General features: G+C 49.6%; 1 protein-coding gene across 1 annotated transcript in view; it reads right to left on the bottom strand.

Annotated features, from left to right (window-relative positions):
• Positions 1 to 11,806, bottom strand: part of LOC136022235 (carboxyl-terminal PDZ ligand of neuronal nitric oxide synthase protein-like) — a 32,600-nt gene extending 20,794 nt beyond the window's left edge. The window contains exons 1-2 of the mRNA XM_065695249.1: positions 11,593 to 11,806; positions 7,725 to 7,796 (exon numbers count right to left, since the gene is read on the bottom strand). Of these exons, the coding sequence (XP_065551321.1) occupies positions 7,725 to 7,796; positions 11,593 to 11,697 (177 nt within the window). The 5' untranslated portion in view covers positions 11,698 to 11,806. The remainder of the gene's footprint in view (positions 1 to 7,724; positions 7,797 to 11,592) is intronic.
• Between the last annotated feature and the right edge of the window lie 2,280 nt (positions 11,807 to 14,086).

Raw genomic sequence — 14,086 nt, 5'->3', positions numbered from 1 at the left:
AAGAGCTTCTCTCCTTTCTGTTATGATAACACAAAGAGCAGAAATGGGATAAACCAAGCCTGGGTTAGTCTGAGACGTGGCAGGCTCAATTCTAGAGAAGCAGATTCCACACTTTTAAAGCTGTTTCTTCAGCTTGTGAAAATTCCATGTTCTGTAAGGCCAGTAAAGCAGGGTATGCATGAAACAAGCCTGCTAAGGTGACCATGGGCTGGAGAACATGTGTAGACAGGCCTAAGGAGCTGCAACTGCATCACCCATCCTTCCAAATCCAGCCTTCTCCCTTACTCAGGCCTTCATGGCAAGGGAGCTTTGGGAGACACCATCCCACCTGGTGTTTTGGCTGATTAAGGTTGCAGGGAATACTGGGAAAGGAGATAGGATATAAAACTATGGGGCAGGGTAGGAAGCCCTTTCTGAAGGTAGGGCGGGAGGTTGCAGCTCTGTGGCTCTGCCTATTGCAAGAGGAGGCCCTGCAGTGCTAAGCTGCTTGTTTTGCCTGGAGAAATGGATTCCTGCCAGACCTTGTCCCAGAGGGCTCATCTCTTTCCTCAGCACCCGTGCTGCAGAAAGGTAAGACCCATAATGTGTCTGTCATCTCCTAATGTGAGGTGGCTTCCCCGCCCAAGGGCATCTCTCTCCGGTCCGTTATCTTCTCCGAGACCAGCAAACAACCTGTGGGAACCAAACCCGGGGGCTGTTTGCAGTGTGGAAGAGTTAAAGTCCTTTTCAATAGGGCAGGACACTGAACAGTAGTAGCTTCAGTACTGCCTGCCCTTCTTAAAGTCACTGACTAGCCCTGGGGCATGGGAGATGGCAAAGAACCTGCAGTGGGGGCTGAGGTGGTGAAGGTTCCAGCAAAGGTGTAATAGGAAGAGATGCAAAATCCACTGTATCATGAAAATGGGCTGATGTGTGTGTTGGGCAAACCAGAGACCCTGCAGAGCTGCTGCCTAGATGCTATTTAGAGCATTGAGGTGTAAGGGTCTCTGTCTCACCCAGGGCTCCTCCTGTTGAGAAGGAGATGGTAAGAGGCTTCCTGATAGGACCCTCACAGCATGCTGTAGGACTCTTCTGCCTCCCAGGAAGCCCACCCTGCTCCCCATCCTTGTGCAGGAGCCTCTGCTCTAGCTGCAACAATTAGAGGAAAACAAACTAATGAGGCATTAGGGCTAAACTTAGCTGCAATTAACACTTAATTACCAACCTGAAAACACTTGCTCTATTTTGCCAGGGCCTGGAAAGGTAGAACCAATTAGCTTAATCTTGTGTGGTAGAAACTTTCAACTGGCTCAGATGCCTGTCATGGATAGGACCCTGAGAGTAACTGGTGGTTGAGACCACAGTGCCTGGACCTGAGCAGTCCTGTATGTGGCAGGTAATGGGACACAGCCCTGCCTGGGGAAGAGAAGGGCTGTATGGCAAGGATGCCCTCAGCCAAGTCATCTCCTCTGCTCTTGATGCCCTTGTGCCAATCTCTGTTTTCTTAGCCTGCTTGTCTGAGAGACTGTTCTCTGCCTATAGCTTTGTTGTGTATCTTCCCTTCAAGTAGACGGCAGGTAAGGTGGGCTGCTGGACAGGGAGACAGAAATACAGAGAGATCTAGAGAGTAGGCAGAAGACAAAGTCACCCATGCTTGCCTGTAAATCTCCTTCCGAGTCACTAGTGCAAGTTCCTCAGGGCTTGTTTGGGTAGGCTTGTATGCTGTGCTGAGGGCTGACTATAGTCTGATCACGCACTGCCTGTGTGAAGCTGCATGAGCCTTTCTTAAGCCTCTGCTTTGGAGAAGAGCCCAACCTGATACCAGAGTTTCTGCAGAAGGTGTCAGAGCAAGTTTGCACGTGCTCATGTATACTTGGTTTGTATACCACTGCTCTCTCCTGGAGGCTGCAGGCTCTGTCTAATACATATCGGTGTCAGCAACCCTTGTGTGGTTCTCCAGAGAAGCAGGGAAGGTATCCTTGAAAAAGATGCTCTCTCGAGCATACTTTGTGGTAAATGCATAGTCCTTTTGGTATGGGGGAAGAGGAACACAGAGACTTGCCTTCCTCTCATCTTCCCACAAGGCCTGGTGTATGCTGGTCAGTATGAATGCTGATTGGACCCATAACTGCAACATGTAATAAATGAGATTTGGTTACCAACATTTCCCCCCCACCGTGTGCTACCAGGTCAGAGCAGACACCTGAGATGCTTGTGTCTCACACTCCAACCACATAAGAACTGTCATGTTTTCCTTCACCCTCCTGTAAATGGAAGGAAGGTGTGTGGCATTCTGAGAACTAAAGAAAGGTCCACACCAGCAGTGTGAGGACTGATGAAACATGTTCAGATGCTGGGATTATTTCCTTTCACAGCCCAGGGCTGTCATTTGCTGAGCATTTGGATGCTCTTCCGAGGAGGCTGGAAGGAAAAGCCCTCCAGGAACGGCAGCAGAACAAACTCCCATCCAGTAACAACAGACCCTGGCATGGAGCTACCAAGGCCTGTACCAGGGCAAGTGCTGCAATAGTTTGTGCTCCCACATTTGAGCCTGTGCCTCAGCTGCAGAGGACCAAACAATGTCATTATAGTGGGAGAGGCTGTGAAGGCTAACCAAGAACCCAGCAGCTGGGAGCTCAGCTTCTGTCTTGTCTTAGTCCTGATCACAAACTCCAGCCCAGATTAACATGAAGCTGGCAGGAAAACTTAGCTCCAAGCATAATAATAACAACTCAGGAAGGGCTTACAGGCAGAATGTATGAGAGGAATCTGTGCAGCGGTTAGCTTGGTGAGCTTCTCTTCTGTAGTAGGAATGCTGCCTGGGAGAACTGAAGGAGCTGTATTCTAGAAGGATCTCATGAACAAGTCTATTACACACCTCTGAAGTCTGCCACACAGTGATAAATTAAGCTGAGATGGCTGAAGGCAGTCACCCTGCTCTGTGCCAGCTGTCTACCTGGTTCTTCTCCTTCTGTAGCAGGAGCAGATAAATGATACCTGTATTTGCTCCTGAATTGTTGCAGTTTATAGCCTGGGCTGGCGTTAAGTGAAAGCTGCTGCATGAAGCCAGCCCAGCTATCAGACTGGCTGCAGGAGAGTTCTGTCGCTGCTGCCTCTGCTTCACATGGTTGCACTTGTAGGACTGTAACTTTTACTCATCCTGATTTAAACTGCTGTCATGTCACACTTCAAGACTACCAGTTGATACTTGGCAGTCCGTGTGACTTATAGTGTGGCTAGATTACACCTCCTCACTGGAACACCATGTGGAGAAACTGCAAAGAGGTGAGGCTCTGCTTAGGAGCTTACATGCAGCAAGAATGATCAGGATAGGAGGGAGGCTGAAGGGAGAAGCCAGCTCTAATGCCAAGGAGAACTCGGGCATTTCAGATGCATCCTGTGCCAAGATTCAGGAAGGTTTCTGCTTCTCTGGGACACCAACCTCTGAGGAAAAAGACTTCTCAATTAAGTAAAGCCTAAGAAATGTGGAGGTAACAGAAGAAACACATTAGTCAAGATGCCTCCCTCTTGTTTGTTCATCCTGGTGCTTGGATCAGCAAAGCACCAGTCGGCTGTTCCCTTATGAAATGATTTAATAATCCAACATCTGGCTCCTTTGAGTGTTAGTGCTTGCTTAGGTCCCAGCTAGACCTTCCAAACAGACCTCAAACTTTTAGGCTTTGTCAAATCTTTAAGTGCAAATTCCAGGGAAAATGATTCTGTGCCTTAAAGGTAATTAAATGGAGTGACTTGGGGATTGCAGTCAGCAGGCTGGCTGTGGGGATGACAGGCTTTGACACTTGCTCCTGCAGTGTCCTTGTACAACTCACCACTCAGAACAGCAGCTTTTCTCTAGGGCTGTTTGGCTCTGAAGCCCTGGGCTGAAGGTTGTGTTGCTTGAGGAAGGAAACAGCTGACTGATTCTCCTCTGATCAGTGCTAGCTCTGGGGAACAGATGCAGGATGTGTGATGTTAACCCTTCACATAAATAGGACAAGGGGTAGTGGGTTCAAACTTAAAAAGGGGAAGTTTAGGTTAGACGTAAGGAAGGTTCGATATAAGGAAGAAATTCCTCCCTGTGAGGGTGGTGAGGAGCTGGAACAAGTTGTCCAAGGAAGCTGTGGCTGCCCCATCCCTGGCAGTGTTTGAGGCCAGGTTGGATGGAGCGTTGAGCAACTTGCTCTAGTGTGAGGTATCGCTGCCCATGGCAGGGGGTTGGAACTGGATGACCTTGAGGTCCTTTCCAACCCGACCCATTCCACAATGCCTCCTATTCCCTGGTCTCCTAGGGCAAGATTTCCCAAGCAACCTCAGGAGCTTTGTGTTTTACAAACCCCATCTTTACCCCCAGGCTTGTACCCATAGGCATCTTTAGCAAAGCTTTCCTGTTACTGTTTCCAGGCTGTGTGGGCTCTACAATATCTTTCCTCTTAAATTGCATGAGAGCCTTCACCTGGCTAAGGGGGGAGCTTGGCTAGTTAGCTGTTCACAAAAGGAGTTGTGTGTCAAGGGAAAGGGTGACTCTGCTGAACTGAGGAGCTATTTGGACCCTTGAGAAGGACTGTCACGTTCCTCACTTTAGCTGCCACTTATGCAGGAAGAAAAACCTCGTGTTGTACATAAGCTCCTTAAAACACCTGCAGATGAATCCACTTCAGCAGAAAGCCAGCTCCACCAGAACACTGGCTGTGAACACAGGAACATGAGCTGCCTGACACCCAGACCTGGATGGCCTCAGGCAGCAGGAGAGGGCAGACTGGCTTCTCCCTGGGAGGTGGAGGAACGCCTGCCTGCACAAGGAGTTGGGCTCATAAAGAGCAGCCGGACGTGCCTGTCAGAGCACACAGTGCTTATCCAAGTACCAAACTAATTTCATCACCTCCCCTGCCAGGGCAAGAGGAGTAGAGGGATTAGTTTGAACTCTGATGATCATATAATAACAAGCTGTATGCAGCTGCTAATCCACTGGAAGGATTAGCAAACTTCAAGTTGTCTAGCTGTGCATAATGGGCAGCGAAGAACAGCAGCTTCCCTGTTGTATCTATTGAGTCTGCATTCCCTTCGGTGGAAGCATAGAACATGATGAGACAAGGTTTTCCAGTCTGTTATGAAATGGGAACCTAATGTATGACTAATGGAGTACTGCTAGCGATTCTACAAGCGTCCATTCAGCCAGGAATATGGATTTAAGCTTTATTGTAAGAGTGCATCTTAAATACCTACCACAAAAGAGCAGATTGATTTCAGCAGGCTAATGTTAAAACTTGTCATTTGAGGCTCTCTGGGAGTGATGTCCTACAGCCTATGTGCTCTGCATGTCCTCAGTCTCCAAGTAGACTGCTCTCCTAATACAGAGTGAAGAATACCACTGAACCTCCCAGCTTCCCTGGCATAATCCATATGCAGCTGGCAAAAGAGCCCAGTACAAAACACAGGACAGTAATATGCCAAGGAGCAGATAATAGCAACTGGAGTTGCTGCTTACTGCCCTCTCTCCTCTCAAACTCCAAGAACAACTCTGAGTGCTAGATAGCTCAAGGTTTTTTCCCTGGGAAAGCCAGACTAGAGACCAGAATCAGACATGGTAGTAAGAAGGCAGTTTCAGGGCTTGCCTCAACTTACTCATGAATAACTAGAGTAACCAGCCCTGTCGGAGCCTGGAAAAGAGAACTGTGACTCCTCGTCCTCCTCCCTGGATCCCTTCTAGAGTAGCAGAAGCAATGAGTAACAACCTGCCTGTGCTGGCCCCGTCACCGACCGCTCCAGTGGTGGCTCATGCTGCCTCCTCCCATGTCGCAGGGCACTGAGAGCAGCATAGGAAATGTTGTGCTGGGGCTTGTACTGGGCGACTTCTCTTCCGCTCCAGTAGAGAATTCCAGTGGAACACTGGAGTGCACAAAAGATGAAAGCTTCAGCACAACGTGCTCCTGCCAACACTTGGCAGGGCCACAGGAGCTTTCTTGCTCTCGCAGTGCAAACAGGCACTACCACTCACAATAAGATGGTAGCAAAATGCTAGTTTCCACCAATAGCTTCTTCCACTGTTTCCTCCCAGTTGCAACTGGTGCCGCTGAGAGTCCATGGGAAAAAGCTCTAGTATAGACAAGGCCTCTGCATGTGAATGAACACTACATAAATAACCCCCATCTTCCCTCAGTTCCTAGGTTGTGTACTCTATGCACCAGAATTCTCTTCAAAGACCTCCCAGTTCATTCTTTATGCTCTAATTAAGGATCAGTGCCAATTAACTATCTTCAATAGAGAAGCATCTTCCGCTCAGCAGCCAGGAAGTGTCTGAATAAGATCCTGCTGTACAATACGCCCATGAAAAGGGAAGCCCTCCCTTTTTGGAAAGGGCTTCCAAGATTAAAAACCCAGTATAGAATACAGGATGCCTCCTTTAAAAATATTGTGTGATAAGATTAACCAATGGCATCCATCAATGCAGAGTGGTTTCTTATATGCTTCATATAGCACTCAAGCATGCTATTGCATTGCCAAGGCTGAGCTAGGTACCATCATGGCACTAGCAGGTGGGAAAATAGAATGCAAGACTTTCTAGAAGCTGATATTAAAACACTGTCTGCTTTTCGTTCCAAGGGTGTTATTAGTCAAGATCAGCAGTGCAGCGTCAAATCTGATTGTAAATATTGATTCAGATCAAAAATTACCAATAGTTATGCCAGCTTCTAAACTGCCCTGGTAGTCATCACCTCCTGCCTTTCCTTGCTATAGCTCTTCACCTGTTCCATAAATAACCAGGGCAATTTAGATTGCTGCTGCACTGTGTTCTGAGCAAGAGCTGTACTAATCGTCTGAGCAGGCAAAGGCAGGGAAATGTCATTTCTGAGCCTGGCTGGAGATGAATACATCAGCTCCCCAGCCAGTTACAGGCTAAGTTTAAATAGCACTATTCTAAATGAAAATTAGATGGGTTAAATACTATGGGGGGAGGGAGAGAAACGGGATAATCCCTTCAAAGCTTTAAACGGAAAATTCTCAAACCTGCTTTAGCTGCTGTGAGACACAGGAACAGCCTCAGCATTAAGACCCCTGCAAAACTTCAGCCAGGCACAGGAGCTGCACTGCCTTTTGGGGTACATACACTTGAACTGGTTATACGTGAAGCAGATGTAAGTTAGCTCACCCTGCTAATGGTAGCTCAATCTGGTGACCATTCACAGCCTGTTCTGAAGAATAAAAGGCTAGAGGAGGAACAGTGCAGACTTTATGATGAGAAACAGGAACTGTAAAACTATACTGGGGGTGTGGGAGAACAGCAAATTACTCCATGAGCAGCAGAATCCACAAAGTCTAGTCTGATGGGATTTACATCCATCACATCTGCCAGGTAGTTCAATATATAACATATTTGGAACTAGCAATGAATACAGCTGCTTTTGTGGAGCACATTGTGTGTACATCTCATTTTTCACACACATAAAAACCCAAACAGGCTAAATAAATCTCTTAGGTTCAAGGAGAATCCCCATGCCTGCTCAGCACAGGCTAGGGTTTGCTATTTGAGTTTTCCTAACTGATCCCTTTGCAAAGAGCAGGGGATGGGTCTATCCTGAGATGCCTTGGGAATTTCTGGAGTAGCTTGTTACAATCCTGATTGTGCTGAGATTTGAGCTCCAGACAGGAAGGCTGGGGAAGGGCGATGTAGAACAGTGCACTGCAAACAAGTCACTCCAGTGAATGTAACCTTTTATTCCATGTGGGTTCAGCTCTTTTGAACTTACCCGAATCCTTCTCATGGCTGCCACAATCTCCACGCGGCTGTTGGGCCTGGGTACGTCCAAGCTACCGATGTACTGCAAGACACAACAGTGAGATGTCTGTAAAGCAATGCACAAGTTAATGGTGTCGGCTTCTTCCAAACAAACACCACCTCTCATTTAGTCCTTGCTTGGCTAGGCTCTCTTGACCTAGGACACAACAGGAATATCTGTTGTGGGCAATGTTATCAAAGTCAGGGAGAAGTTCAAGGATCTCTAATGTCAGGTGTGAGCTTCTGACCTCATGCAGACTCTGGATGCTCCTTTACCAGTGCTCTGCAGGGCAATGCCTGTTGCTGATCAAGTCACAATTCTGTGGGTCTGAAAATGAGACTGTCCATCCCTTGTCATTCCTCACTACACCTGCTTTTACAAGACTCAAAGCTAAAAGCACATAGGAGTTGGGAAGTTGCCGGGATGTGCAACAACTGCCTTTCCTGGAAAACGCTCATGACTCTGGTCCTTCTGATCTGGACCACCTTCCCTCCGGACACCACTGTCTCTGCTCGGTTGGACCAGCTCAGCTGTCTGCAGAATCCTGGTAAACCCACTCAAATCTGCATCCTACACCAGCAGGTTTTAACTATGCTTAGGGGAGCTGCTATGCTAAACAAGCTGCCTGACTAAGCTGTGATCGCACTGCCCTTGGCATTGGGTGCTGCACTGAAGTGAGTGTAAGCATCAGTCCTAGCAGGGCCTTTTACTCAAAGGCTGAGACATGGGCAGATGGTGTGTTCTCAGCACCTCCGCCTCTACCACTTCACTACACCTACAGCTTCTGCCAGCCGGCCGCCTGTTCTCTTCCATGCAATGGCTGTATGCGGCTGATGCTACTCGGGTTGTTAGGGAAGACCTGCAGGCAGGCAGCTTCCTGCTGCTGCTGTTTCTCCCTCCAGTGTGTTCTTCCCTGTGCTGCCCGTACTCCCCCCTTACGCTGGGTTGTAGCGCTTGTGTACCAAAGCAGGCTCTGGTTGTGCACTTGCTGGCAGGAGGTGGTACTTGTGACAGCACAGATGCACAGAGTGCTGCCTGCACCACTGCCAAGTGGAGGAGGCACAAAGCTGCCAGCTCAGCCTTGGGAATGAGGAAAACATGCAGTGTCCTGGATGGCCAGCTCATGTGTGGAGCAAAAGGCCATTAATGTTGTGAAGCTGTGGCTCACAGCTCTGAGGAAAGACCTGCATGTCAGAGGCATGTTGGTGAGGGCAAGAAAAATGCCTTGTGAGTGAGGTGGTGAGTGGCCCGATGAGAAACATCACTGTCCTGCCAGCACAGGCTGGTGCTGAAGGCAGAGTGCTGGACTCCTTGCTGGTGGATTCCCAGGGGAACCCGTCAGCTCCCTCAGTGTAACACAGCCCATCTCTGCATGGCTGTCACAGGCAGGTTACAAAGCTTGGCTTACAAATGCTCTCGAGCATTTGGTTCATGAATCGCATCTGGGTTTGAGTGTGTGGTTTCCAGTTGGGGAGTTTTTGGAAGTTGTTCCCTATGGAGAGGGGAGGAGGAGAAGGGGCAACTGATCAGGAGGCCCTTCCAAACACTAAGTGACAGACACACGAACAGAGATATAATACTTCCCCAGAGCAGCCCCATTGCCATCACTGTTCCTGACTTAGTTCTGGTTTTATTTCTCAAATGCTTGTGGCTTGCAATGTGTTTTATCTTTAAAAACTTCTACTTAAAAGGGCTTTCAGAGAAGAGTTCTCCCGGCTCAGTATTTACTGCTCTTCTGCCTGCCTTGAAATAAACACCACAAGCAATCTGAAAGGTCATCAGGCTTTCCTGATGCTTCTGTAAATGCCTTTGCAAAATGGCATTTTTAAGAGCAGTTAAGTTCAGCTATAGCCTTTGGTAAACCACAGCAGAGTCAAACCGCTCTGACCATGAAAGCTTGAGGGCAGTGGGGAAGGGAGTGACTGCGCCAGGATTTCCCTCTGCCCTGGTGGTGAGGACATATCCATAATCACTCCCCATCTGAGGTCTCTTTGGTTGGCAGGCACCTCCTTCCCTGCTCCGCAGTGGCTGTCAGTGCAGACGCAGGTAATTCAGATTAATTTAGTGTGGCTGGCTGGCTTTTTGTCTGCGAACAACAGGGCTGAAGTGGGGAGCAGGCCATGCTACCGAAGATAAATTGATAGGTTGGGACAAGAAGACATCCTCCAAACCCCCCTGGCTTTGGCCTTGCTGCAGTTTGGGTCCTTGTGCTCCCGTGCTGAACCCTTCCTGCTTGTGAAGCATGGCACAAACAGGCACCTCTCCACAAGCAGCTCCCAGTACTGACCTCCTGAAGTTTGTCCCTGAAGATTATAGGGCGAGTAAGGCAGTTTGGTATGTGGAGATTAGAGACTAAATGTGGTCACTAAGATTGCCTGGTGCGAGACACCTGGCACTGGTTACAGCCCTGTCATTGTCAGTTGTGGCTGAGTGATGTGCCCACAATGCACGTCCTAATTGGAAGAGTCAGATTTTAGAGCAGAACTGAGCAAGCATGTTACTGAGGTAATGCAAACCCCATCTCAGACCCACACGTCTTAACAGCGTGGTAGCCACTTTCTGAACAGCTCTGGCTGCTTGAAGCTGTCAATCTGAAGAAGCCAGCTCCACTCAGTTCAAGGTACAGTTGCTTCATGTGTTTTAAAAAATCAAAATGAGGAATTTTCTTCCTCAGCACAGCAAATCTTAGTTTAAAATAAAGAAATCAAAGATAAATTGTTCTTCTCCCCTAAGGAAGAGAGCTATTATTAAAATGTGATTAACTGTCCATTCAGATCCATCCTCCAACCTGCTTAAATCTTACAGCTCTTAGCAGGAAAACCAAACCACACAAAATCCTCATTTCAAAGCTTTATTTGAATATATATGCCCCTTCTCTGCAGCTCAGGAGACAGCAGGCATGAATTCCATTTCTAATCTGTGCTAGGCCACCTGCAAAGAGGGAAAGGGAACCCTAGAGTTGCTCCAGCAAAATGCAATTCTTCTTGTCAGCTGAATTATAAACCCCGCACCGTCTTCAGAATGTCAGTTCCAATGGAGTCACTTTCTGAGAGTGATGCTGCCAGACCGCTCATGATCAATATGGAATCAATTTATGGCTGTTCAGTGTTTCTGATACCTGAAGACTGCATTTAAATGAGGACCTGCACAGCTTCCCATGCGATGAGCAGGTTGGATGGAATAAGGCACTAGCATGGTTTTAAGCAGCACATAAGAGCCTGCTGGTTTCCAGGGGAATACAGAGCTGTCACTCACTGCAGCAGGAACACGGTCCTACCCAACTGATGACAGGCACCAGGTCGAGCAAGGACATGCCACAAGCAGTGTCCATTGCGCTGTCAAGAGGGGTCTTTCCAGATCAGTTCTCATATGAAGCGCACAAGGCAGCTTATAAGGATAAACAGATGGAAAAATACTAGGAGAAAAGCAAGAACCTGTTTGATTGTGCTAAAGTGTAAGGCTTTGCTAATTTATTGATGTTTTCTTTAGAATTCCTTAAACCTGGCACCAGAGGAGCTGAAGAACGCACAGTGGGCATAGCTGGAGGGGGCACAGCAAGCCCCGGGCTGAGCCTATGGGGCCATCGACCCATGGCCAGCAGGTACCCAGGACAGGACCGGCCCGGAGGACCCAATGCCCGGGGCTGATCTGCAACGGGCGAGGGCACGGAGAGCCCAGCACTGCAGGGGCTGCCCGGGGAGCCTCTGCCGAAGCCCCCGGAGCCCGGGCGGGACCATGGGCTCTGACAGCCGGGGAGGGAGCCGCGCTGCACCCCCAGACTGACGTCCCCACCGTCCCCGCCGCCGCCCGGGGCTGGGGGAGCGCGTCCGGGGCTCACCTTGGCCTGGAAGTGGATGCCGTGCTGGAAGGCCTCCTCGTTGTGCAGCGGGACGCGGGAGTCGCAGCCATCGTCCACCAGGTTGTACCGGTTCTTCACCGGCATGGCGGCGGGCGGACGGGGGCCGCCTCAGGCCGCGGCCCCCCCGGGCATAGCCGGCGGCGGCGCCCGGCCCCGCGGAGCCGAGCGCGGGTTCGGGTCCGCGGCTGCCCGAGCCCGGCCGCGTTTTGAATGAGCGTCCGCGGGTGCGAGCGGGGCCCCGGCCCTCGCCGCGCCGCCATTGGCCCGAAGTTCCCTCACGTGATGCGGGGCGGAGGGGGGGCCGGTAAAGCTCCGCCCCACCGGCAGCCGCGGACCGGCGGGCCGGGCCCGGCGGAGGTAGCCCCGGGGCACCGAGCCGACCCGCGTTAGATCGGCCGTGGGCCGGCCGCCGGGGGCGGCCACCCCGAGCGGGCCTGGTGGAGCCGGGATTCAGCACTGGCCTGGGCCCGCTGGGAGAAGAGAGCCTGCAAGGGAGGTTTTGCCTGGGGGAGTTCTCTGTGGGTCTGACAGGGAGCGCCCGAAACACCCTGCTGAGGCTGAGCTGGTGCCGGGCTTGTCTTCCTGCGTGTCTGGGGCTGTCCTGGCCTGATGGCTTTGATGCGGAGGAGCAATGCCATGTCTTAACTTCCGAGGGCATAAAGTACCAAGCCCTTGTTCTCGGTTGTAAATACACCGCAGGGAAGTGTCCGACTGTATTCTGGAGCAGGTGGTGTTCCCTTGGGTGTAGTGCTGTGCTCCCGGTGCAGGGGCCACGGATGGAGTCACACCTTAATCGAATTACTTGCGGTTTTGGACAGTGTAAGTGATGCTGCCTCAGGTCAGCAGCACCCGCTCCATTTCCTGTGTTAGAGGACAGTGTACACCACGATCTAGGATCTCACTGCAGCTCCTGCACAAGAGTAGTTGACTAAACCCATTGCATATGTCCAGTGTTAATGTGACCGCTCTGCTAGCGATTCACATGTAAGCTTTGTCAGAAGCCGGTTGCACAGCTGATGCCCACTGTCTGGCTCAATGCTGTGAGGATTTTGGGTGCTCTGTGCACTCAAAGTCTTCTTTCCTTCCAGCTTCATCTTGCTGGCATGGCCCCACCAGTGTGGAGTAAGGTCCTTGTGGATGCTGCTCTGGAATACCCACCATGCCTGAGCGTGCCGTTACCAACACAGGTAAGGGATGAAGCACATGCACAGTGGTGGTGTTGAGACCCAAAGACATGTCAGTAAGTCCGTGCTCTTTGCCGCTTACAGGAATGATCAGAAATGTGAGTTGTGTAGGATCCAACGGGCCAAGGCTTATATGTGCTCCAACCGACCCCATCTGGGTTCCCCTGATTTAACTTTTGAGTGATCAGTTGTAACTTTTTGTCACACAAATAGCTCCCAGCCATATGCTTGAACATTGTTGGACACCACCTTTTATGTGGCTTTCACATTATCAGGAAAGAAAGTTGTGGCCGCAGGCGGACAGTGCACAGCTCCCTGTCTCCATCTCAGGAGCGTTATTGTCCTGAGTTTCGTGGCATCTCTGAGTACTTGGAAGTCAGTGGGAGACTGGCAAGAGCCAGAAATCCAGAAACTTATGGGAGGGAACAAAAACCCAAAGAATTCCTCTTGGTTCACTGGCTGTGACCCTACATGTTCAAGTACTTTGTGGGATTAGCAGCTCATTCTGGCACCTGAGCTGGGATAGGTTCTGTGGTCAGCCTCCTCTCATTGCTAGGTTTTGTTTCCAGGCAGGCTTCTCTTTTTTTTCCTTCCAGTATTGCATTACCTTCCATTTAAATATTCCCATGCTTATGCTGATACCCCTTTTATAAAGCATAACTCAAAATAGGAGTTGTTTCAGGTATGTAAATACACACATTGGTTTCTGTCCAATATGTTAGTCTAGATACACATCTTGCCTGCAGATTCATCAGTTTAGCTCTCTGTTGGTGATTTTGTGTGGTCTTCATGCTGTTTAGCATATACTTAGAACATTGCATGGTGCTTTTCTTATCTTGTACGAATCTTCATTTAAAAGTATCTGTTGACCTGAATGAATAACCTAGATTTTGTGTGCAAATGTCCTTGGATTGATTGAGCAAGATTCAGGTCTTTGGTTCTCCTAAGCCCAAAGAGAAGGAGATGCCACCCAGTCAGCCTATCCTTGTGCTTCTTTTGATGCTAACGCCAGCAATGCTCAACTAGTGAGGGGAAAAACCCCAGCACAGCCACTACTGGTGAGTCTCTCCATTGATTCTGCAATACTGTGTTTTAACTGGGGCACGCATGAACCTGCCAGGGTGCTGAGCTGCTCAGAGTTTCTCCTCGTTACCCTCCCATTCCCACAAGAGCATTCCTATATAAGTGGGAGCATAAGGGCTCTGCTTTGGGTAGTTACATTTTTTAATCTCATAAAAAGAATAGGATGAAATAACAAGAATGGTCTTTTTATTTTTATCCTGGTGCTC

The sequence above is a fragment of the Lathamus discolor genome, chromosome 15 (genome assembly GCF_037157495.1).
Source record: "Lathamus discolor isolate bLatDis1 chromosome 15, bLatDis1.hap1, whole genome shotgun sequence".
Taxonomy (NCBI): domain Eukaryota; kingdom Metazoa; phylum Chordata; class Aves; order Psittaciformes; family Psittacidae; genus Lathamus; species Lathamus discolor.
The sequence above is the reverse complement of the archived record's forward strand: the minus strand, read 5'-3'. Positions and strand labels throughout refer to the sequence as shown.